Genomic DNA, 26,808 nt, shown 5'->3' on the forward strand with positions numbered 1-26,808 from the left:
TAAAGTATAGATCACTATCATTAATACTAAAAGTATTATCATGTTTGTTTTTGTCTCTTCTATTTTTCTTCTATTCTACACTATTTTCACATATTAATTAAGCTTAAAATTATATATTTTTTGCTTTAAAAGTTGTACACAACGACATCACTTTTTTTAGATTGTTTCTCTAGTTTTAGAAATATTACTCTTTCCCTTAATTTTTTATTCCGTAATACTATCATCTCTTTAAAATCGATGTAACCGAAAAAATATGATTAAAATAATGTAAGTTATGAGTATTTTTGACATTTTCATGTCTTAGCTCTGGCACATAACCGAAAAAAGCGTTATCAAAAAAGAAATGGGGTTGAAGATGACGTTGGGGGTGGGAGATAGGGGTGAGAATTAGCCGGTACAAAACCATAAAAATAAGTAACGTAAAAAGCGTTACCACACTGAGTGGGGTGGGGTAGGAGATAAAGATGGGAGATAGGGGGTGAGTGATAGGGGGTAGGGATAGGGGTTGAGTGATAAAAAAACAGTGTGCATAAGTATTGTTTAAATAATAAAAACTCATGTTTTTGAACTAACTACAAAAAAAGTATTTAGGTATCATAATATAAAAAATCTAATAAAAAAAAAGGCTATAAATGATTAAACCCTAGAAATAACATTCAGGATTCTTAACTTAGATTGGGTAAGTTCACCATTCTAATCATATGAAAGAAACACAATACAAATAATAGAACGTCTAAAATAATAATATCAATGCGGGTGTGATTTGTAAGCCAAAAATTATTCTATAAAACATATAGCTTACAAAAAGCTAAGTAAATACATTTTGTTACGAGATGGATGAGTAAACAGGTATACCTAATTGGTTGTGTTTTTCAAGCAGCAAAACAACTACTATTTGTTTACGATTCGTAGGGTATAGCCATGCTTATTTTATTTAGAATTGAATTTAAAATAACATCGAACAAACAAACTACATATGCGTTTATACAATTCTTATACGCTTTACATTGAATTCACTGTTATAGAAGCCATTAAACGAAGGAGAATCATTTAGATTTTAACACGGTAGAGCAGTATTCGAATATTTTCGCATTTGAAAAAAACCACATAATAATGAATTTTAAAAATTGTGTTATGCTTTTATACGTGTTTGTTCATTTGTATACATCAAACGCAAGAATTCGCAAAAATCCTGCGCCAGCGCAAGGCGCAACCCAGCTTCAATGGCCACTTCATCATCCTCAAGGCCCTGAATGTCACCGGACCCAAAACTCGCTTCCAAGTTAGTGAGTTGTTCTTCTTCGACCCTCCGTCGCTTTCTCCATGGTTCCGCGACTACTACCGGAGATACCTCATTAGAGGGCATCCTTAGGGCATCATATTCGTCCGTTACTGAGTTAACACTAGTTTTGTCTACCTCATCTTCATTTAGGTGTACCATCTCCAATCCTGGAGCCTAACTTTTTTCCTCTGTTCATCTAGTTTTTTTCTGATCTTCATTACCATGAATTCTACTTCATCGCACAAGCGGAATGGACCAGTTGTCGCAGTCGGTCGAGTTCATCCTCTTCTTTTGCTTTCTTATCTGCCTCTTCTTTTCTCCGTTCACGGTCGCTGGATGACAACCGGAGTGAGCCCGCTACGTTGATCCAGGTTTTACCCTATCATCCCCACTCACTTCTGCCGCCTCTTGGGTGGAATTCGAGAACCCTGGGGGAGTAACTTTGTCTTTTTTATAACTCTCCATGTTATGGTTTAAAGGGTGGCCTTCCCCTACGCTTTTGCCACAGCGCTAGGGGTGTGGTCCTTTATTATTGAACAAAGGCGGACCACGTGCCTGCCAGCCAGTTAAGGCATGCCGTTTTGCTGGGACCGCTTGGCACGGACTCAATTAAGAGCCCGTGAGCCCTTCCACCACGACAAGGTGTGTCCCGCGGAAGGGAGAAATAAGTATTCCTAAGTATAAGTAATTATATTATAAAACATTTGCTTCGATGCCCATCTACAGGGGTCATATAAAATGGAATTACTAATTAAAAAAATATTTTTACTTATTATGACACTTTAAGTGCTAGACTGGAGTGTAACTATAAAGTAATTGAGCAATTGCGTGAACAAATATATGAATACGTCTCTTAAAGTGTTAAACAGAATTTTCAGAAATTGAAATGAGAAATCTATTAAAATAGTTCGAATGTAGTGTATTGATAAAACTCGTATGAGATGAATTAAGATGACAAACTCTGAGAGACAAATACCCCTTATAAATCTAAAGTTGTAGTACATAAGCAGAAAAATATTTTGCACGTGTATTGTTCAAATAATAATAACTTGTTTTCATATTGATCTAAAAAAATATGAAGGTTGCCTGCATACAAATATATTGGTTTGAAAAAGAAACAACAGATATTATGTTACTAGTACACATTTTATAAAAACTGTACCAAACTATCTGATTTTATATAATATAAAAATACTTCTTGATAGGATATTATTAAAAAAAACATTTTTTACTTAAACCCAAAAATATATTTAGTCCATGTATACCATGTATGATAATATTATTCCGGATATGAGTTTATAATATCGTTCCAAATGGTATAGCTTAACATCAAAATTCGTTCTTAATGACGACCTGTGGACCAAACAACACATAAATTAATCAATGTCTTGTTAAATTTAGGTAGAATGGTCGACGATTCATGTTTCAATCGTTTGTATTTCATAGTTTATATTGTAATCGCATGCAATTTTATTCTTCCATTAGATCAATCTCGTGCAGTATTGTCGTATACGGTATTAACTCGATATGCACAACGTGATACCCTTTTAAAATTGTATACTAGGATCCTTTAAAGTTAATCAAAGCCAATGCCCAGACGCTTAAACCTTCCGGAACTATACTTAAGCCAGACGACTAACCCACACTAAGTAGTAATCAACCAGACGCCTAATACGGGTTTAATCGTAATTAAGGACTATTTTCAATTATACCTAGTGCAAGATTAATGACTATTTCCGTAAGTATAGAACTTTAAAGAATAAGGAGTATTTGCAATTTCGATCACAAAAAAGGTTGTCCTAGCACACGTTATTTAAAAGTAAATTTTAATACTTAAAATGAGACGCAAAAGGTGACACTACTAAATAAATACACAAGTCGAGATTTATACTTTAAAAATAAAGTATAATAGCACAAAAACACAGGTCAATACAATGTGTTCTCCACCGTAGTTAATGGTAAGCGGAGAGCTCCTCCCCGGGCCAAGCCCAAGAGAGCCCTCTCAACATCATAATTTGTACGGCTTTAAATAATAGAAATAATTATAATTTTCGCTGTATAAACATTTTAACTCTTTGCCGTTTGGCCTAGATACATTGCTTAGTTTCATATTTGTATTATAATAATAATAATAATACTATTTTCCCTCGCTCCTACTACAGTATACTAACGTGTTATACTTCACAGTATCACAAAGTTAAATGTTTACGAGATTTGATCTAGTCATAATATTAAGTATTATCACTGATGACTTTTAATTTTTATTAAAATATATCTTAATTTGACTAAACTTTTTCAACTTTTATCCCCCCAAGTACCAAATGGTTGAAATTTGTGATTTAATGAGTTGTTACTCAAAGGAATTGGTCCAGTACTAAAAAAGTTACGCATTGATTGCGCAATTATTAAACTAGTCACTTAGTCTATTAATGATTAAACCCTAAAAATAAAATCCAGATTCAAAACTTAGCTTGGGTAAGTTAACCATTGTAATCATATAAAAGAAACACAATACAAATAATAGAACGTCTAAAATAATAATAACAATATGGAAGTGATTTGAAAATAAAAAAATTTTCTATAAGGGATTTAGCTTACAAATAGCTAAATAAATACATTTTGTTACAAGACGGATGAGTAATCAGGTAATAGCTAAATTTGTTGTGTTTGTCAAGCAGCAAAATAACTACTATTTTTTTACGATTCGTAGGCTATAGCCATACTTATTTATCCTAGAATTGAATTTTAAAATACATTGAACAAACAAACTACATATTCGTTTATACAACTTTTATAAGCTTTACACTGAATTCACTATAATAGAAGCCATTAAACGAAGAAGAATCATTTAAGTTTTAAACACGGCAGAACAGTATTCGAAAATTTTCGCATTTGAAAAAAAATACAAACAATAATGAATTTTAAAAATTGCGTTATGCTTTTATACTTATTTGTTCATTTGTATACAGCAAACGCAAGAATTCGCAACAATCCACTGGTATTTAAATTGTTTTATTTTTAATTGATGACACATTAATTCTAGAACAGTAGTCTTCACATTGTTTATTAAAAATTGATATTTAATATTTATAGAAACTAGCCCAACTTTATAGAAAGATTTCATTTCAAGTCCAAGCTGTTAATGTAAATGTAGTAAGAGATTTTATAAAAGATCCAGACGTGCGCACGGAATTTGGAATTTCTAAAATGGATGAACGAAAGTTATTGAATTCTAATTGGAGTACGTTGATTAATAATAACTCATAAATAGATAGTGTAAAATATTTACATGTGAAATTTGTGTATTTATACTATTATAAATAAGACGACCCGGGTAAAATAAAAAAAAAAAACAAATGCGGAATGCGTCTGTAAAGATAGTTGGGTAGAAAAAGTTAATATAAAAATATAATGGGGATTTTTGATTAAGGGTACTACACCCTTAATTGCCAAATATTGTTCATATAAACACAATAATAATAATTGTAACCACTCCATCTGTTACAGCATAATTTAGGTAGTTTGGTATATTTTAATGTGTGTACTTTTATAATGATTTCTAGTTGAGGAAATGTCGGAAAAGCAATTTGTAGCATTATTAACATCAAAATTTAGTTATTGGGTAATTATGATTTTTTGCTATCCTAACATATAACTAACAAATACTTTATAAACCTAGTGAATAATATAATAGTATGATTTAAGCAACTAAAAAAAATGTACAAAAAAATCTCAGAAGTTGAAAAGAATAATATCCAAGTAACCAAGCAAAATGTTAAAGAGTATTTACTGAAGAAACAATTCCGATATAAAATAAGTGAACAGGAAATCGAAGCGATAACTGCACCAATGGAGGGTACGTAGAAAAAACAAGTTATAAAAAAGGAAAATTCTTTTATCATCTTTTTCAACGAAATATGTTACAAAACTATTTTATGACGGTTAGACTGATTTTAATTACATTTTTAAATGATTTCTAGATGATGCTATGTCATTTGACGAGTTTTATGGATTTATGGTTTTTAATAAATAATGTATACGCTTTAACACTAGCCGGTGGTAGATTTAAACATTTGCAGCCCCCAGGAAAGTAATATGTTCAACCTTACACACTTTTTGTTTCTTTCCCAACTGAAGGTCATAACAATTTATACATCATATTATCATCGTATTTTAAATTTGTTTTTATATTAATATTTCAGGGCTATAAATTTACTACAGCATTCTATCGCCGTTCGTTGTATTCAAAATGTCAAAATTGTTAAAATATTCAAATTAAGTTTATTTAAATAAAAATTCAAGGTTTATGTACTAATTCATATCACCTTAAAGGTTGCGTGTTATTTTTTTGTTTTTATCAATTATATGGGTGATTTTTAAATGTTATTTTTAAATATTATAAAAATATTAAATAACTAGTTTTCTGCATATTATAATTGAATCGGTCATTTCAAAAACGACATAAGGCACCGACTTTTCAAAATGGCTTTTTGTCATATTTGATAATTATACACTTAGTTACGTATTCTGTGTGAAAAATAAATTTGCCAGACTCGTATAATACAAATGTTGAGTAAAAGAAATTATAATCGCTGCAAAAACTAGTTGTGTGGTTGTGAAGTCTTTTATGGCTAGTGTAAAATTTCAATTTTGTGACTTGTGCCGTTTTTGAAATGACCGATTCAATTATAAACTAACCTTAGATGCTTAGCCTTAGTTTCTGTTAATACAAATATACATATCCAAATAAATGTTGCATTTACTTTTGAGTTGAGTGTAGTATCAAAATCGGAAAAAACTTAACTTCTTGAAGATTTAATAGCTAAAAAGTAGACTGGAGATATTGGTCTAATCTGAAATATTATGTGTTGCAAAATAACTACTGTTTTATGATTCGTAGACCGTAGCTAAAATATTTTTTTTAATGTTTAATGTTTTCCTTTATTGGTCAATGTAATATAAATAAATGCATATACTTGTCTCATTTGATCACAGTACTCCAATAATCGTAAAGTAGATACTATTTGAATTTTAAATGTATTTATTTTGCACATTGTAATAGAAGTATTCATATATATGAAAAAGAATGAAATGACGATGTTGTAATTATTTTAAATAGACTATTAATTATTTATCAGGAAAGTAAATTTCCTTAATGACAGTGGCCTCTAAAATATCAAGGTTACTCATGTACAAATATATCGGTTTGAATAGAACAGCAGAATCTGTAGGAATGCCTAAAACACAAATAATACACATTTTACACAATTGTGTAAACAAGTAATACATTTTTTTGTTTGTGCCAAACCGCAAAACAACTACTGTTTCTATGATTCGTAGCCGAGAAAATATTTTTCATGTATCATAAATTTATTGGACAATGTAATATAAATAAATGCATATAATTGCTTCATTTGGTTACAGTACTCCAAAAAATAAACAGAAACTGTTGGAATGCCTACACATTTTATAAAAGTCATATCAAATCATCTGATTTAAATATACGTTGATTTAAACTCAGTTAAGATGGTAAATATATTATAACACTACAAGTGCTAGGCTGGAGTAAACTATCTGATTTTATATAATATAAAAATACTTCTTGATAGGATATTATTAAAAAAAACATTTTTTACTTAAACCCAAAAATATATTTTAGTCCATGTATACCATGTATGATAATATTATTCCGGATATGAGTTTATAATATCGTTCCAAATGGCATAGCTAATTTTAGGAATGCCTACACATTTTATAAAAGTCATATCATATCATCTGATTTAAATATACGCTGATTTAAACTGAGTTATGATTGTAAATGGTATTCAGAAATAAGTATACCTAACTATAAGCCATTATATTATGAAAAATTCGCTCGATGCCCATCTACAGGGGTCATATTACTAATTAAAAACTATTTTTTTAAATTTATTATGATACTACAAGTGCTAGGCTGGAGTTGAGCAATAATGTAATTGAGTAATTGTGTATACAAATATATGAATACGGCTCCTAAAGTGTTAAACAGAATTTTAAGAAATTGAAATCTATTAAAATAGTTTGAATTTGGTGTAATGATAAAAGACGCCTGTTTATAAAGTTGTAGTATAAGCAGAAAAATATTTTACACGTGTATTGTTCAAATAGTAATAACTGGTTTTCGTATTGATCTAAAAATATATAAAGGTTACCTGTATACAAATATATTGGCTTGAAAAAAAAACAACAGATATTATGTTACTAGTACACATTTTATAAAAACTATACCAAACTATCTGATTTTATATAATATAAAAATACTTCTTGATAGGATATTATTAAAAAAACCAGTACAGTGGGGTCGGTGCATAGTGGGGACGGAACATAGTTGGGTCGGGGCATATTGGGGACGGGGAGGTCACAGGTTTACAGGAATTTATAAATCTGAAAGTGATAAAATCACTTTCGAAAAAACGCTTCGATGCAAATCGGTAGTTAGTATTTTCAAGCCAGTACAGTCCAAACCAAGCACAGTATAAACCAGCAAAGTTAGAAAGTCTTAAATGAAGGTTCTGTATTTACAAATGAGCATCAAAGCGTTTATTTGAAAGCGATTTTATTCAATTTTATCACTTTTATTTATAATGATTCTTGTAGACCTGTGACCTCTCCGTTTCCTCATTGCTTTGATTACATTATGCCAATACTCTACTGTACTAGTCCTCTTAGATAAAATCGCTTTTAAATCAACGCTTTGATGCTCATTTGTAAATACAGAACCTTTATTTAAGACTTTCTAACTTTGCTGGTTTATACTGTGCTTGGTTTGGACTGTACTGGCTTGAAAATACTAACTATCGATTTGCATCGAAGCGTTTTTTCGAAAGTGATTTTATCACTTTCAGATTTATAAATTCCTGTAAACCTGTGACCTCCCCGTCCCCAATATGCCCCGACCCAACTATGTTCCGTCCCCACTATGCACCGACCCCACTGTACTGGTTTTTTTTTTTTTGCAAAAACTTAGTGAACCAAATAACACATATACAATGTCTTGTTATATTTTGTTGGAATGGTCGACAATTCATGTTCCAATCGTTTGTACTCCATAGTTTAAATTATAATCGCTTATTCTCAATAAAATTAATGTTTATGTATTATATACTTCCATTAAAGCAATCTCACACAAACTATTTATACTTCATAGATTATATTATTTCAAAGCTATATTATACTTTTATTTTACTAGATTGACAATGTACAAAATAAAATGCAACTAAAAAAACCTTTTCATAGATCCTTAAAATGTAAAGGGTGGGATAGTGAAACGGGTTTTACCATTTAAATACATTAGAAAATCGCCGTTTTACTGCCTCATCCTGTATATTAATTTCTTGTTATTTTCTAAAGAAAAATCGATTTTCTTACATTTAAATTAAAATAAATCGTTATACTAGTACTGTGATGGAGAAAACAATAAATTTTACCTACATATATTACTTATTAGTTAAATATTACTAACGTGTATAGCCACTAGCGGTCGGCTGTTGCCTGTTATTTAACAATAACCTTTTATGGAGATTTTAAAAATTGTGTTTTTTTAATAATAGCATAGGAGCAGTATCATAATGTTAAACGTTCACGAGATTTGATCTAGTCATAAAATAATGTATTATCATTTATGACTTAATTATTACTAAAATGTATCTTAATAGTAATAGTACATAGTAATAAAATAATGAAATATTTTACACAAAAAATGAGCTACAAGTTGATAAACTAAAAAATTAAAATTAGCACGAAGCAGATTATCTAATATTAGACAATTAAAACAATCAAGCGTGAATCTCTTTAAATGAATAACAGTATAACAATATACAAAACATTAGTTTTCCTTTAAAATAATTGTGTAATAAAAAATACATTTTGAGGCGGTATACTGCATAAAAACCAACACTTAATCTGAATCCAAAAAAAAAACAGTCCTCTTCATTACTTGCAGGTAGTTGGACCTTATATACTCATAGTTGACCTTCGGTAAGGTTATATAACGCAGGCTATAAAATAACGAGATAACGACAGTGGTTTTGTCGTATCAGAATCATTAAATGTCTTAATAAGTACACGGATAGGTTTTTTTCCAATAAATCGAGTGTCTACTATAATAAGTTACACGATTTAGTCGCCTATGATATCATGTAATAAACACAATATTATGATACCGATCATTGGGCCCTAAACTAATCTAACACGGATAGACGTTACCAACTGAGTTTTTAGTGTCTGTTCGTTTCTCACATCTGGTACACCGGGTTTTTAGTTAGTACTTGGTACTTGAGCACAAAACCTAAATAGTATCATTCTGCATAGATATACATAAAACTGTTTTAATGATTTGATCAATTTTTTTTAAAGATTTTAGGTGTTTTTGTTAAAATATACGAAATCTGCGAAAACACAGTTTCCCGGCAATTAAAAAAAAACTGTAGTGCCGAATTTTTTCCCCGTTTAATATGTTATGGGTACATTTGAGTTCCAACTACTGGCAAATTTTCAACCCAAAAGTTTTAAAATTACGGTTAAAAACCCTGAAAAACAAAAAAAATTGTACCCCCCCTAGGGGGTGGGAAATGGGTATAGTTTAAGTTTGACACAACTGACGTGTGCGGGCATACCAAATAATTATTTCTTATACATTTCAACTCGATCCGACTCTTTTTCTCGAAATTATAGCCAGTAAAAGTTCTAACTTAAAAACTCGTACGGTTTTTTTTTTGTTTTTTCAACTTTCGTCTGTGACGAATTAAACTTTTTCAACTTTTACCCCCCCAAAGTACCAACTAGATGAAATTTGCGATTTATAGAGTTGCTACTCGAAGGAATTGGTCCAGTATTAAAAAATTTACAGTGTATACAGATAAAAAAAAACACACATCAGAGTAAAACCAATACCTTCTCGCTTTGCATCGAAGCTAAAAACATTTTTTACTTAAACCCAAAAATATATTTTAAGCCATGTAAACCATGTATGATAATATTATTCCGGGAATGAGTTTATAATATCGTTCCAAATGGCATAGCTTAACATCAAATTTCGTTCTTAATAAACTTTTTTATACAAGGTCTTACTCAGTTAAGGTATCAAAATATCATAACATTTAATCAACGTTATTTATAGTGATAAAAAATAATGTAAATTTTATCGATTTTATTTGTTTATTATACAGATATTTTATAGTCGCGTAGGTTTGACTTGAAAATCTCTTAATTTGCTGTTTAAAACGATTTTTTTGCGTTTTCTGCTGTTGTTGTTTTGTTCTTCTTTGTACAGCTGTGTTAAATACGAACATATTTCGCTGAACAACAGTTTATTTTTTGTTCAATTTAGGACGTTATATTACCATTTGTTTTTATAAAATTATGTATATGGTTTTCTGCAATATTTTTTGTCCTTGAAAATTTTTTTTCCGCCACACTTATGAAAAAAGATTAATTACATCCACTAGTTTAAAAACCAACCCCGTTATTAGACCAAAAGACTTGATTTGAGACTCTGATTTTATGATAACATTTTCAGAAGTATAAAACGAGTAGAGTTCTATTTTTTTTTTTAGAAATAGCTTAAAAACCTTTCATTTTTGCGGCAAAAATTAGTGATAAAAATTTCGAAAAAAAATAAAGACCTCATATACAAGTATGATCAAAAGAAGTAAAAAAAAAATTTTTTTTAATTTATGGGCAGGCCGAAGACTTTTTGGTTTTACTCAGAATGCGTTGTACATAACGACATCACTTTGTTTAGATTGTTTCTCTAGTTTTAGAAATATTACTCTAACTCTTTAAAATCGATGTAACCGAACAAATTTGAATAACCATCTATCTTACGCGTTACTTTATTTATTGTGTAAGTTACGATTATTTTTTTTTTTTGAGGAATTTGTTATCATTATTTAAAATGTTAAAGACATCCACAATAATCACAATTTGACTTCCGAAACCGTAGCACTATTATATTCTGAAATATATGATCGATTATAAAGTCACATGATTTGCATCAAAGCGTTTTTTCAAAAGTGATTTTATCACTTTCAGATTTAAAAATTCCTGTAAACCTGTGACACCCCGAACCCACTATGCTCCGTCCTTACTATGCCCGACCCCACTGTACTGGTTTTTTTTGCAAAAACCTAGTGGATCAAATAACACATAAATAAATCAATGTCTTGTTAAATTTAGATGGAATGGTCGACGATTCATGTTTCAATCGTTTGTACTCCATAGTTTAAATTGTGATCGCTTATTAACAACAAATTTAATATCTATGTATTATATTCTTCGATTAGATCAATCTCATACTAACTTGTTATATTTTACAGATTTTTTTTTTTAAAACTCTATTATACTTCTATTTTACTAGATTGACAATGTTCAAAACAAAATGCAACTAAAAAAAACTTTTTTATAGATACTTAAATTGTAAAGGGTGGAGCAGTGAAACTGGCGATTTTTTGTTTGTGTCAAACCGCAAAACAACTACTGTTTCTATGATTCGTAGCTGAGAAAATATTTTTCATGTATCATAAATTTATTGGACAATGTAATATAAATAAATGCATATATTTGCTTCATTTGGTTACAGTACTCCAAAAAATAAACAGAAACTGTTGGAATGCCTACACATTTTATAAAAGTCATATCAAATCATCTGATTTAAATATACGTTGATTTGAACTCAGTTAAGATGGTAAATATATTATAACACTACAAGTGCTAGGCTGGAGTTGAGCAAAAATGTAATTGAGTTATTGTGTATACAAATATATGAATACGGCTCTTAAAGTGTGAAACAAAATTTTTAGAAATTGAAATCTATTAAAATAATTTTAATTTGGTGTATTGATAAAGTCGTATGGGGTGAATTAAGATGGCAAACTCTGGGAGACAGATACCCCTTATAGGTCTAAAGTTGTAGTGCATAAGCAGAAAAATATTTTGCACGTGTATTGTTCAAATAATAATAACTTGTTTTCATATTGATCTAAAAAAATATGAAGGTTGCCTGCATACAAATATATTGGTTTGAAAAAGAAACAACAGATATTATGTTACTAGTACACATTTTATAAAAACTGTACCAAACTATCTGATTTTATATAATATAAAAATACTTCTTGATAGGATATTATTAAAAAAAACATTTTTTACTTAAACCCAAAAATATATTTTAGTCCATGTATACCATGTATGATAATATTATTCCGGATATGAGTTTATAATATCGTTCCAAATGGTATAGCTTAACATCAAAATTCGTTCTTAATGATGACCATTGGACATAAATTAAATAATGTCTTGTTAATTTTAGTTGGAATGGTCGACAATTCATGTTTCAATCGATTGTACTCCATAGTTTAAATTGCAATCGATTATTTTCAATAAAATTAATATTTATGTATTATATTCTCCCATTAGATCAATCTCATACAGCATACTAACTTGTTATACTTTATAGATTATATTTTTTCAAAGCTCTATTATACTTCTATTTTACTAGATTGACAATGTTCAAAACAAAATGCAACTAAAAAAACCTTTTTATAGATACTTAAATTATAAAGGGTGGAGCAGTGAAACGGGCGATTTTCCCATTTAAATACATTGAAAATCGCCCGATTTACTGCCTCACCCTTCTATTAATTTCTTGTTGTGTTCTAAAGAAGAAGTTAAATCTTATACTGGTACTATGACGGAGAAAACAATATATTTTACTTACATATATTACTTATTAGTTAAATATTACTAATGTTTATAGTCACTAGCTATCGGCTGTTGACTGTTACATTTAGATATTTAACAATCACCATTTATGGAGATTTAAAAAATATTGTTTTTTTACTAATAGTATAGGAGTAGTATCACAAAGTTAAATGTTCACGAGTTTGGTCTAGTCATAATAGAAAGTATCAATACTCATGACTTTTATTATTATATATATCTTAATATGACTAAACTTTTTCAACTTTTATCCCCAAAGTACCAACTAGTTGAAATTTGTGATTTATTGAGTTTTTACTCGAAGGATTTGGTCCAGTACTAAAACTTGTGGTTCCTCTGCAAAAAAGAAAGACTCATTATCATTAACGCCATAATATTTATATAGTGGAGTGTCAATTAGATGGCTGAGCCAATCTTTTACTACGCGTTTCCGGACAAACCCTATTAGATAACTTGAACGGTGAATTTTCTTTTTCTTGATGTGAACATTGATACTATAATCATCATCCAGCTCACGGCACGTTGATTATTTGTCCAAGAACCCCGTATTGGCCATTTCCATGATGAAGCCTTCTGATTGTTATGAACGGAAGTCTTGGCGAGACCAATCGCTCGGTGATTAAATCCAAGTCAGGCAGATGTGGTGGTCGCAATGGATACATAAAACCATTCGACTTAGATAAAGTCGGTATTTTTAGTTATTTAAGTGTGGCATAATAAGTACTACATACAAGAGATGATTCGATGTTAATACCAAGAAATTCACATAAAAGAATACCTTTTGAACAATGTGGAGGTTTTTTTAAATCGTTATCATACCACAATAACACAATCTATCACATACACTACATACAGCACCAAAGTTATTGTTTAAGAACCTCGATTTAAATTGAGTGTGAGCTTTGGAATGTATAGAATATTCATCATATGAGGCGACAGTGATATATTATGAAGTTTCAATAGTAGTTCTATCTCCTAATGATTGTTCAAGTTCTGATGAAGTTGATAACATTTATTGAGGCGAATGGGATATATCTGGAGGATACGTTATTGGCAATGTAGTGGAAGTACTAGTAGATGCTACTTGAGAAGTTCTGAAAATAGATTTTTGGTGCTCTTTGAATTCTTTTTGTCTCTCCGCGTTTGTTTTAGACATAGCTAAAATGTTACAAAAGGTGTTTTTTTTGTGTGAAACGGGATCGAAATCCAAGTTATTTATTATCTATTGGTTATTTATGGAACAATCTAGTTTTCCAATGTTTGGTTTTCTAATCAACTTATTTACTTACTGTATAAAATATGAAATTTATACTAGATAATTAAAAAATTACTTTTTCTCACTACTCTCTTAAATTAATCACATCTGTCACTCCAATATCTGTGTTGTTTCCGTCAGGGTAATATACAGATTGTAAATTGTTGGTACTAGGGTAAGATGCGCGTATAGAATATTTATAATATACAGCGATCATCTACGGGCGGCGCAGCGTGGCTCGTAGTTGTCAAAAAGGCTAGCTTAGGCTAGTCTTGCCTAGTCTAGCTATCAAATGTTGTCGGTAAAGAATTCGTTATACAGCTACACGTATGGTGCGGCATTGTCCGATGTGGACATTTAACATACACCCCTGGTACCATTGGACATATATCCGAAATGTTTACTTCCGTTTACCGGTCAAATTTATATCCGCTAGCTCTACTTCCGTTGTTTACTTCCGGTGTTTGCACAAATTTACTCCTACCCAAAACATCGTACCGCGCACATCAATTACTTTTAAATATATTGGTCGCGCAATTAACAAACTAGTCTACTAGTAAACTAGTCACTTAGTCTATTAATGATTAAACCCAAAAATAACATCCAGGATTCCTAACTTAGCTTGGGTAAGTTCACCAGTGTAATCATATAAAAGAAACACAATACAAGTAATAGAACGTCTAAAATAATAATATCAATGCAGGTGTGATTTGAGAGCCAAAAATTATTCTATGAAACATATAGCTTACAAACAGCTAAATAAATACATTTTGTTACAAGACGGATGAGTAAACAGGTCATACCTAAATTTGTTGTGTTTATCAAGCAGCAGAACAACTACTATTGGTTTACGATTCGTAGGCTAAAGCCATGCTTATTTATTCTTGAATTGAATTTAAAAAAACATCGAACAAACAAACTACATATGCGTTTAAACAATTCTTATACGCTTTACATTGAATTCACTGTAATAGAAGCCATTAAACGAAGGAGAAGCATTTAAGTTTTAAACACGGCAGAACAGTATTCAAATATTTTCGCATTTGAAAAAAAATACAAACAATAATGAATTTTAAAAATTGCGTTATGCTTTTATACTTATTTGTCCATTTGTGTACATCAAACGCAAGAATTCGCAAAAATCCACAGGTAATTTTACATTTTTTTTTTTAATTGAAGGCACATTAGTTCTAAAACAGTAGTATTTACATTGTATATTAAAATTAAATATTTAATATTTATAGAAATTAGCCGAACTATATAGAAGTGTTTCAGAAGAACGCCCTTTAGGTGTTTATTTGTTTGACGTAGAAAATTATATAAAAAAACCAAAGGTGCGCAAGGAATTTAGAATTTCTAGATTGGATAAAAAAAAGATACAAAACTCCCATTTTAGTACGTTGAATAATAATAACTCATTAATAGATATTGTAAAATATATACATGTGAAATGTGAATACCTTTCCGTCTCTTTTATATTTGCAACTAAGCGTTATTGTTAATTTAATCTTTTGGTCATCAGTCTCGAGTCACCGAAAGCACTGCCCGCATTTATTTAAACATCATGTTACCTACATTGATGACGTGGTCATCATATAACACCTTACAGCATAATTTGGTTTGGTAATTTTTAATGTGAGTACTTTTATAATGATTTCTAGTTGGGTTTATTTCGGAAGAGCAATTTGTAGCAGTTATAACATCAAAGTTTACTTATTGGGTAATTATGATTTTTTTCTATCCTAATATATGATACATTTTTAAAAAAATTATAATAAATACTCTATGAACCTAGTGAATAATATAATAGTAATAATTCTAGATTAATTATTTCTATAATAGTAGTTTTCACATTGTGTCTTAAAAACAGAAATTTTATGATTTTAGCAACTCGAAAAAATGTATAAAAAAATCGAAGATGCTGGAAAGTGTAATGTCCTAGTAACCAAGGAAAGAGTTAAATGGTTTTTACTGAAGAAACGACTCCTATATAGACTAAGTAAAAAGGAAATCGAAGCTATAACTAAACCAATGAAGGGTTCCAGAAAAAGTAAAACGCTTCTTCTATCTTCTTTTTCAACGAAATATGTTACAAAACTATTTTATGACAGTTAGACTGAATTTAATTTATATTGGAATATTAATTTAATGACATTGCTCATGATTTATTTTTTATACACGATTTTCAATGATTTAAAAACCAAGCAAGTGGACAGACACAATTATTGATTCTATATGGCTTGTCATAATACCCATTATTTGGCCATTGTACATAAAAAGGCAATAATAATAATTGCAACCACCCAAACTGTTACAGCATTTTATAGGTTGATACATTTTAATGTGAATACTTTTTAAATGATTTCTAGATGATGCTATGAAATTTAGCGAGTTTTATAATTTTATGGTTTTCAAAGAAAATCATTTCTTATATGCATATATATAACACCAGCCGGTGGTAGATTTAAACGTTTACAGGACCCAGGTAAGTAATATGTTCACTCTCACCCTTTTTTTGTTTCTTCCCCAACTGAAGGATATTACATTTTATATCATTTTACATATTGCATTATTATTGCATTGTAAATTTGTTTTTATATCAATATTTCAGGGCTATAAATTTACTACAACATTCTATTGCCGTTCGCTGTAGTCAAAAAGTCAAATTTATTAAAGTATTCAATTAAGTTTATTTAAATAAAAATTCAAGGTTTATGTATTAATTCTTAAAACTCTAAGGGGTGTGTGTTTTTTTTTGTTTTAATCAATTATATGGGTATTTTGTAAATGTTATTATTAAAATGTTAAATAACTTGTTTTCTGCATATTATAATTATAAACTAACCTTAGCTGCTTAATCTTAGTTTCTATTAATAAATAAATAAATATATAAATCAAAATAGTAGTTAATTATTATTTATATTTAATGACTATTTGTTTGAATTGTAAATGTTATTTTTACATATCTATAGGTGTAGTAAAAAAGTAGAAAAATAATGTGCATGATTATTGTTAAAATAATAGAAAAAACAATTTTTGTAATAAACGCAAATACGTATAAGATTACTCATGTATAAATATGTCAGTTTAAAAAAAACAACAGAATCTATTGGAATGCCTAAAACACAAATAATACACATTCGTGTAAACAAGTAATACATTTTTTGTATTTGTCAGGTTAGGTTGCAAAACAATTACTGTTTCTATGATTCGTAGCCGTACTCAAGAAATACATTTATTGCACAATGTAATATAAATAAATGCATATAATTGCCTCATTTGGTTACAGTACTCCAAAAAATAAACAAAAACTGTCGGAATGCCTTCATATATTATAAAAGTCATATCAGATCATCTGATTTAAATATCCGTTGATTTAAACTCAGTTAAGATGGTAAATAGTCTTCAGAAATAAGTATACCTTTTTTTTTTCCAAGTCAGAATTGTAGACGACCCCGGGACTTAGCCAATCGGCATTACTACAGGGCTGCCTACATCGTTTATTGTGACAAAATAGCATTACAATATATTATACAATGTACATGAATAATATAACAAAACACAATAAATGAAACACAATACAATAAATGAGAATGACTAAATATTGAAAAATAAAACTACTGATTTAGCCAGGGATCCTGCTGTCGTTACTTTCCAGCCTTGGCCTTCCGGAACGCCTCATATGGACTGCTGCCTGGATAATGGTCGAACCTCGTTCCGCATAGTTGATGAGCCATGGCCACAATGTGCTCGGCTATCTCCCCTGACTCTTTTGCACCATCCGCCTCCGTCGTAAGCCGAGAGACCTGCGCCAGCGCAAGGCGCAACCCAGCTTCAATGGCCACTTCATCATCCTCAAGGCCCTGAATGTCACCGGACCCAAAACTCGCTTCCAAGTTAGTGAGTTGTTCTTCTTCGACCCTCCGTCGCTTTCTCCATGGTTCCGCGACTACTACCGGAGATACCTCATTAGAGGGCATCCTTAGGGCATCATATTCGTCCGTTACTGAGTTAACACTAGTTTTGTCTACCTCATCTTCATTTAGGTGTTCCATCTCCAATCCTGGAGCCTAACTTTTTTCCTCTGTTCATCTAGTTTTTTTCTGATCTTCATTACCATGAATTCTACTTCATCGCACAAGCGGAATGGACCCAGTTGTCGCAGTCGGTCGAGTTCATCCTCTTCTTTTGCTTTCTTATCTGCCTCTTCTTTTCTCAGTTCACGGTCGCTGGATGACAATCGGAGTGAGCCAGGTTTACCCTATCATTCCCACTCACTTCTGCCGCCCCTTGGGTGGAATTCGAGAACCCTGGGGGAGTAACTTTGTCTTTTTATAACTCTCCATGTTATGGTTTAAAGGGTGGCCTTTCCCGTCGCTTTTGCCATAGTGCTAGGGGTGTGGTACTTTGTTATAAAGTATAGATCACTATCATTAATACTAAAAGTATTATCATGTTTGTTTTTGTCTCTTCTATTTTTCTTCTATTCTACACTATTTTCACATATTAATTAAGCTTAAAATTATATATTTTTTGCTTTAAAAGTTGTACACAACGACATCACTTTTTTTAGATTGTTTCTCTAGTTTTAGAAATATTACTCTTTCCCTTAATTTTTTTATTCCGTAATACTATCATCTCTTTAAAATCGATGTAACCGAAAAAATATGATTAAAATAATGTAAGTTATGAGTATTTTTGACATTTTCATGTCTTAGCTCTGGCACATAACCGAAAAAAGCGTTATCAAAAAAGAAATGGGGTTGAAGATGACGTTGGGGGTGGGAGATAGGGGTGAGAATTAGCCGGTACAAAACCATAAAAATAAGTAACGTAAAAAGCGTTACCACACTGAGTGGGGTGGGGTAGGAGATAAAGATGGGAGATAGGGGGTGAGTGATAGGGGGTAGGGATAGGGGTTGAGTGATAAAAAAACAGTGTGCATAAGTATTGTTTAAATAATAAAAACTCATGTTTTTGAACTAACTACAAAAAAAGTATTTAGGTATCATAATATAAAAAATCTAATAAAAAAAAAGGCTATAAATGATTAAACCCTAGAAATAACATTCAGGATTCTTAACTTAGATTGGGTAAGTTCACCATTCTAATCATATGAAAGAAACACAATACAAATAATAGAACGTCTAAAATAATAATATCAATGCGGGTGTGATTTGTAAGCCAAAAATTATTCTATAAAACATATAGCTTACAAAAAGCTAAGTAAATACATTTTGTTACGAGATGGATGAGTAAACAGGTATACCTAATTGGTTGTGTTTTTCAAGCAGCAAAACAACTACTATTTGTTTACGATTCGTAGGGTATAGCCATGCTTATTTTATTTAGAATTGAATTTAAAATAACATCGAACAAACAAACTACATATGCGTTTATACAATTCTTATACGCTTTACATTGAATTCACTGTTATAGAAGCCATTAAACGAAGGAGAATCATTTAGATTTTAACACGGTAGAGCAGTATTCGAATATTTTCGCATTTGAAAAAAACCACATAATAATGAATTTTAAAAATTGTGTTATGCTTTTATACGTGTTTGTTCATTTGTATACATCAAACGCAAGAATTCGCAAAAATCCAAAGGTAATTTTACATTTTGTCTTTTTAATTGAAGGCACATGAATTCTAAAATAGTAGTATTCCATTGTTTATTAAAAATAGATATTTCATATTTATAGAAACTAGGCGAACTATATAGAAGGATTTTAGAGAAATATCCAGCTGTTCATATTTGTCAAGTAATTGATTATATAGAACAAAACCCAAAAGTGCGCAAGGAATTTGGAATTACTGGACGGGATGATGATAAGATATTAAGAACCGGGTGGAGTACGTTGAATAATAATAACGCATTAATAGATATTGTAAAATAAATACATGTAAAATGTGAGTATTTATACTATTATGAATAAGGCGTCTGGGGTAAAATAAAAAAAAAAAAATATGCAGAATGTAAAGGTATTTGGATAAAAAAAGCTATACAAATATATATTAAACGCTTTTATCTTGTTTTTTACAAATTGTGTTAGAATGTTAAACGTTTTACAACAGTTACACTAATTGTTAGAACTATTGAAATATTCATTTTATGACATTCCTCAGGAATTTTTTTTGTTAACGCGATTGTAGTTTGTTTGAAAACTGAACAAGCGGACAAATATAATTATTGCTCTTATGTGATTTTGATGTGTAGTACCCTTAACTACCAAATATTAATCATAAAAACGCAATAATAATAATTGTAACCACTCCATCCGTTATAGCATAATTAAGCTTGGTAAATTTAAATATGTGTACTGTTATAATGATTTCTAGTCCACACAATGTCGGAAGAGCAATTTGTAGCATTAATAACATCAAAATTTAATAATTATGTAATTATGATTTTTTTCTATCCTAATATATGATATATTTAAAAAAAAAAATTATTATAATTAAATACTCTATAAGTTTAGTGTATAATATAATAGTAATAATTCTAGATTAATTATTTCTATAATAGTAGTATTCACATTGTGTATAAAAATCAGAAATTTTATGATTTTAGCAACTCGGAAAAATGTATGATAAAATCGCAAAAGCTGTAAAGGATAATATCCTAGTAACCAAGGAAAGAGTTAAATGGTTTTTACTGAAGAAAGGACTCCGATATGGACTAAGTGCAAAGGAAATCGAAGCGTTAACTAAACCAATGAAGGGTTCCCAAATGGGTAAAACGCTTTTATCTTTTTTTTCAACTAAATATGTTACAAAACTATTTTATGACAGTTAGACTGATTTTAATTTATATTGAAATAATAATTTAATGACATTGCTCATGATGTATTTTTTATACACGATTTTCATTGATTTGAAAACCAAACAAGTGGACAGACAAAATTTTTGATTTTATATGGCTTGTCATAATACCCGTTATTTGGCCATTGTATATAAAAACGCAATAATAATAATTGCAACAGCTCAAACTGTTACAGCATTGTATAGTTTGATAAGTTTTAATGTGAATACCTTTTAAATGATTTCTAGATGATGCTATGACATTTGGCGAATTTCGTAGATTCATGGTTTTCAAAAAATAATGTATTCGCTTCAAGACCAACCGGTGGTAGATTTAAACACTTGCAGCCTTCAGGCAAGTAATATGTTCACCATTACAAAATTGTTGTTTCTTTCCCAAATAAAGGACATTACATTTTATATATTGCAATATTATGGCATTGTAAATTTATTTTTATATCAAAATTTCAGGCCTATAAATTTACTACAATATTCTATCGCCGTTCGCTGTAATTAAAAATTCAAACTTTTTAAAGTATTCAATTTAAGTTTATTTAAATAAATATTCAAGGTTTACGTACTAATTCATATTTAAAGGGTGCGTGTTTTTTTTCGTTTTTATCAATTATATGGGTAATTTGTAAATGTTATTATTAAATATTATAAAAATGTTTAAATAACTAGTTTCCAGCTTATTCAAAATATAATTTAACCTTAGCTGCTATGTCTTTTCTGATAGTAAAAATATACATATCCAAATAAATGTTGCATTTACTTTTGAGTTGAGTGTAGTATCGTTTTTTACGTACGTTTTTTATAGTGATACAAAATAATGTAAATTTTTATGATGTTATATATAACAATGCTGTATATAATAATGTAAGTCTAGAAACAAATAAAATGTCTTATCGACCAAAATAAATGTTTCTATCTAAAATATAATTTTTAAGAATTTTAAAACATTGTCATCAACAACGTTATCACGATATTGAGTGGATCACTCTATTACTATAATATTGTTTTCTTTACACTCAATATAAACTCAATATAATCTTTGAAAATCAAATTCAATCCTATGAAATGTCTGATTATGATTTTATAGATAACAGCTATAAATTGAAATAATAAATATTTAGTGACAGTTTACATTTACAAAAAAAAAAAATAAGGTAATTTTTTGTAAAAATTGTGTCGGTGAATATTATTTTGTTGTATCTTTCTCATTATGTGACTAACATAGTACCACACTATTGATCAAAGAGATTATGTTTAAGATTTGCTTTATTCGTTAAAAAAAAGATATTTATAAAAGTAAAAATAAAATCAATGATTCTTTGCTTAATTTAAATATGTTTACCAGTTTAATCATAAGAAAGAAACCTAATACAAATAATAAAACGTCTAAAATAATAATATCAATGTGGATAAGATTTGAAAAAAAATCATTTTCCTATATCAAGGTTTTGTAAACAGGTATTAAATATATTTTTTGTTTTTGAGGCTGAAGCCACGATTTTAAAAATCAATATGAAATTTCAACATTTATTGATAATTGAGTAAAAGAGTCATTCAGTAATCATGTATACAACAATATAAAGTCGGTTTTTAAAGTGTTAAAAAAAAGGTCGTCAAAAACCGAAATCTATTAATATAATATCAAATTCGTTGTATTGACGAAACTCGTTTGGGGTAAATTAAGATGGAAAATTCTGAGAGACAAATGCCTCTCATAGTTTTAAAAATTGTAGTACATAAGCAAAAAAAAATTTGTACGATTAATGTTCAAATAATAACATGTCTCATACTATACTAAAAAATATAAAGTTAAACTAAATACGAATTTATCGGTTTAAAGCGATACCAAAATATATTTTTAGGTGTTATATTAAATAATGGAAGTTTTGGCTTTATAAATTTTCGATTCTGGCTTGAAACAAATAAAATCGACCAAAATACAAAATTATAGTTCTTTTGGTGTAATATGTTGGTTGTTTTACAACCGTTGTGGTTTATTTATGATCCAAGGGTTTTTATCTGAACTGTTATTTGTTAAAAATTAAAAACATTGTCATTATCAAAGGTTGTTTATGATGTAAAAACTTTAATAATACTATTATATAAATAAATTTTCAAATATATTGATTGCGCAAGTATTAAACTAGTCTATTATTAATTAAACCCTAAAAATAAAATCCAGGATACCTAACTTAGCTTGGGTAAGAGCACCAGTGTAATCATATAAAATAATCACAATACAAATAATAGAACGTCTAAAATAATAATATCAATATGGGAGTGATTTGAAAATCAAAAATTATTCTATAAAGCATTTAGCTTACAACAATTTGTTGTGTTTGTCAAGCAGCAAAACACTACTATTTGTTTACGATTCGTAGGCTAAAGCCATGCTTATTTGTTTTAGAATTGAATTTTAAAATAAATCGAACAAACAAAATACATATTCGCTTATACAAATTTTATAAGCTTTACACTGAATTCACTATAACAGAAGGCATTAAACGAAGAAGAATCATTTAAGTTATAAACACGGCAGAACAGTATTCGAATACTTTGGCATTTGAAAAAAAAACACAAAATAATGAATTTAAAAATTGTATTGTGCTTTTACATTTGTTTGTTCATTTGTATACAGCAAACGCAGGAATTCGCAACAATCCACAGGTAATTTTACATTTTTTTCTATTTTATTGATGGCACATTCATTTTAAAACAGTAGTATTCACATTGTTTATTAAAAATAGATACTTAATATTTATAGAAACTAGGCGAACTATATAGAGAGATTTCATTTAAAGTCCCAGAAGTTTATATGTATATAGTAAGAGACTATATAGAAAAACGAGACGTGTACAAGAAATTTCGAATTACTGGACGGGATGAAAAAGGATATTTGGAACCCGTTGGAGTACGTTGAATAATAATAACTCATTAATAGATATTGTAAAATATATACATGTGAAATGTGAGTATTTATACTATTATGAATACGGCGTCTGGGGCAAAATTTAAAAAAAATGCAGAATGCGTCTGTAAAGATAATTGGGTGAAAAAAGTTATTATAAAAATATAAAACGCTTTTTCTTGTTTTTTACAAGTCGTGTTAGAATGTTAAACGTATTATAACAGTTACACTAACAGTAACAATTATTGAAATATTCATTTTACGACATTCCCTAGGAATTTTTTTTCATCGCGATTGTAGTTTGTTTGAAAAATGAACAAGCGGGCAAATACAATTATTGCTCTTAAGTGATTTTGATGTGTAGTATCCTTAATTACCAAATATTATTCATAAAAACACAATAATAATAAATGTAACCACTCCATCCGTTACAACATATTTTGGTTTGATACAATTTAATATGAGTACTTTTATAATGATTTCTAGCTGAAGAAATGTCGGAAGAGCAATTTGTAGCATTAGTAACATCAAAATTTAGTTATCGGGTAATTATGATTTTTTTCTATCCTAATATATCATATATTTAAAAAAAAAATTATAATAAAACTCTATGAACCTAGTGAATAATATAATAGTAATAATTCTAGATTAATTATTTCTATAATAGTAGTTTTCACATTGTGTCTTAAAAACAGAAATTTTATGATTTTAGCAACTCGAAAAAATGTATATTAAAATCTCAAAAGCTGTAAAGGATGATTGCCTAGTAACTAAGGAAAGAGTTAAAACGTTTTTAATGAAGAAACGACTCCGATATGGACTAAGTGCAAAGGAAATCGAAGCGTTAACTAAACCAATGAAGGGTTCCCAAATGGGTAAAACGCTTTTATCTTTTTTTTCAACGAAATCTGTTACAAAACTATTTTATGACAGTTAGACTGATTTTAATTTATATTGGAATAATCATTTAATGACATTTCTCATATATTTTTTAGACACGATTTTAAATGATTTAAAAAACAAACAAGTAGACAAACAAAATTATTGATTTTATATGGCTTGTCATAACACCCGTTATTTAGCCATTGTATATAAAAACGCAACAATAATAATTGCAACAGCTCAAACTGTTACAGCATTATATATTTTGATAAATTTTAATGTGAATACTTTTTAAATGATTTCTAGATGATGCTATGACATTTCGCGAATTTCATAGTTTCATGGTTTTCAAAAAATAATGTATACGCTTCAAGACCAGCCGGTGGTATATTTAAACATTTGCAACCCCCAGACAAGTAATATGTTCACCCTTACAAAATTTCTGTTTCTTTCCCAAATAAAGGACATAATATATTATATATTGCATTATTATTGCATTGTAAATATAGTTTTTTATCAAATTTTCAGGCCTATAAATTTACTACAATATTATATCGCCATTCGATGTATTTAAAAATTCAACATTTAAAAGTATTCAATTTAAGTTTATTTAAATAAAAATTCAAGGTTTATGTACTAATTCATATAACTTTAAAGGTTGCGTGTTTTTTTTTGTTTTAATCAATTATATGGGTGATTTGTAAATGTTATTTTTAAATATTTAAAAATGTTAAATAAATAGTTTTTTGCATATTTAATTATAAACTAACCTTAGCTGCTTAGCCTTAGTTTCTGTTAATAAAAAAATACATATATAAATTAATAAAGTATTTAATTATTATTTATATTTAATTACTGTTTGGGTGCTTTGTAAATGTTATTTTTAAAAATTTATAAACTTATAAAAATGTTAAATAACTAGTTTTCAGCTTATTCAAAATATAAATTAACCTTAGCTGTTACGTCCTAGTTTCTGTTATTACAAATATACATATCCAAATAAATGTTGCATTTACTTTTGAGTTGAGGGTAGTATCAAAATCGGAAAACTTAACTTCTTGAAGATTTAATAGCTAAAAAGTAGACTGGAGATATTGGTCTAATCTGAAATATGTGTTGCAAAATAGCTACTGTTTTATGATTTGTAGACCGTAGCTAAAATATTTTTTTAATGTTGAATGTTTTCCTTTATTGGTCAATGTAATATAAATAAATGCATATAATTGTCTCATTTGATCACAGTACTCCAATAATCGTAAAATAGATACTATTTGAATTTTAAATGTATTTATTTTGCACATTGTAATAGAAGTATTCATATATATGAAACGGAATGAAATGACGATGTTGTATTTATTTTAAATCGACTATTAATTATTTATCAGGAATGTAAATCTGCTTGATGACAGTGGCCTCTAAAATATAATAAAGGTGTAGCAAATGAGTAGAAACATTTTTAAGTTTTTACGGTAAGTGAACTTTTGCATTTTACAAACACAATTTCACAGTTTACTATTTTGTTTTGAAAAATGAGTGGTTTTTTTTGGCTAAATCTTATTTTATTATTTTTTTTTTTTTTAACTATTTAATTTGCTTGCCTGATACCATGGTACCATATTGTGAAAATATTATAGCAAATAAAATTTTTTATAAAATCCAATAACAACTTATAAATAGCATATCTGCTCCGCTTTGGAGCTACAAAATGGTTTTCCACCTAAGTGTGTTTTGTGTTCTAGTGAACACATTATTTGTTATTGTGTTCATACTGATGTAAATGAAATAGGCCGAGCCTTCGGCTGAACAAATTTAAGAATATGTTTCCAAAAAAAAAAAAAAAAAATAGAATTACCAATCTGTTTTGTAAACTAAATAAGCAGTAGAATTGTATTATTTAACTGCAACTT

General features: G+C 29.0%; 1 protein-coding gene across 3 annotated transcripts; it reads left to right on the forward strand.

Moving 5' to 3' along the window:
* Nucleotides 1-15,276: 15,276 nt before the first annotated feature.
* On the forward strand, nt 15,277-25,433 carry LOC126837669 (uncharacterized). 3 transcript variants are annotated; one of them, XM_050571620.1, is made up of 6 exons: nt 15,277-15,440; nt 15,536-15,686; nt 15,953-16,011; nt 16,179-16,341; nt 16,661-16,776; nt 16,903-17,063. In XM_050571620.1, the coding sequence occupies exons 1-5, from the start codon at nt 15,357-15,359 to the stop codon at nt 16,735-16,737; spliced, it is 534 nt and encodes a 177-aa protein (XP_050427577.1). In that variant the 5' UTR covers nt 15,277-15,356; the 3' UTR covers nt 16,738-16,776; nt 16,903-17,063. The 3 variants fall into 3 exon arrangements, with proteins under 3 accessions (XP_050427577.1, XP_050427578.1, XP_050427579.1); XM_050571621.1 differs by lacking the exons at nt 16,179-16,341; nt 16,661-16,776; nt 16,903-17,063 and adding exons at nt 20,867-21,029; nt 25,208-25,433; XM_050571622.1 differs by lacking the exons at nt 16,179-16,341; nt 16,661-16,776; nt 16,903-17,063 and adding exons at nt 20,867-21,029; nt 21,346-21,424.
* Nucleotides 25,434-26,808: the final 1,375 nt, after the last annotated feature.

The sequence above is a fragment of the Adelges cooleyi genome, unplaced genomic scaffold (genome assembly GCF_023614345.1).
Source record: "Adelges cooleyi isolate 19-005CV unplaced genomic scaffold, UGA_ACOO_1.1 ACOO_flye_CR_arks_rails_tigmint_CR_PRNA_276, whole genome shotgun sequence".
Lineage (NCBI taxonomy): Eukaryota > Metazoa > Arthropoda > Insecta > Hemiptera > Adelgidae > Adelges > Adelges cooleyi.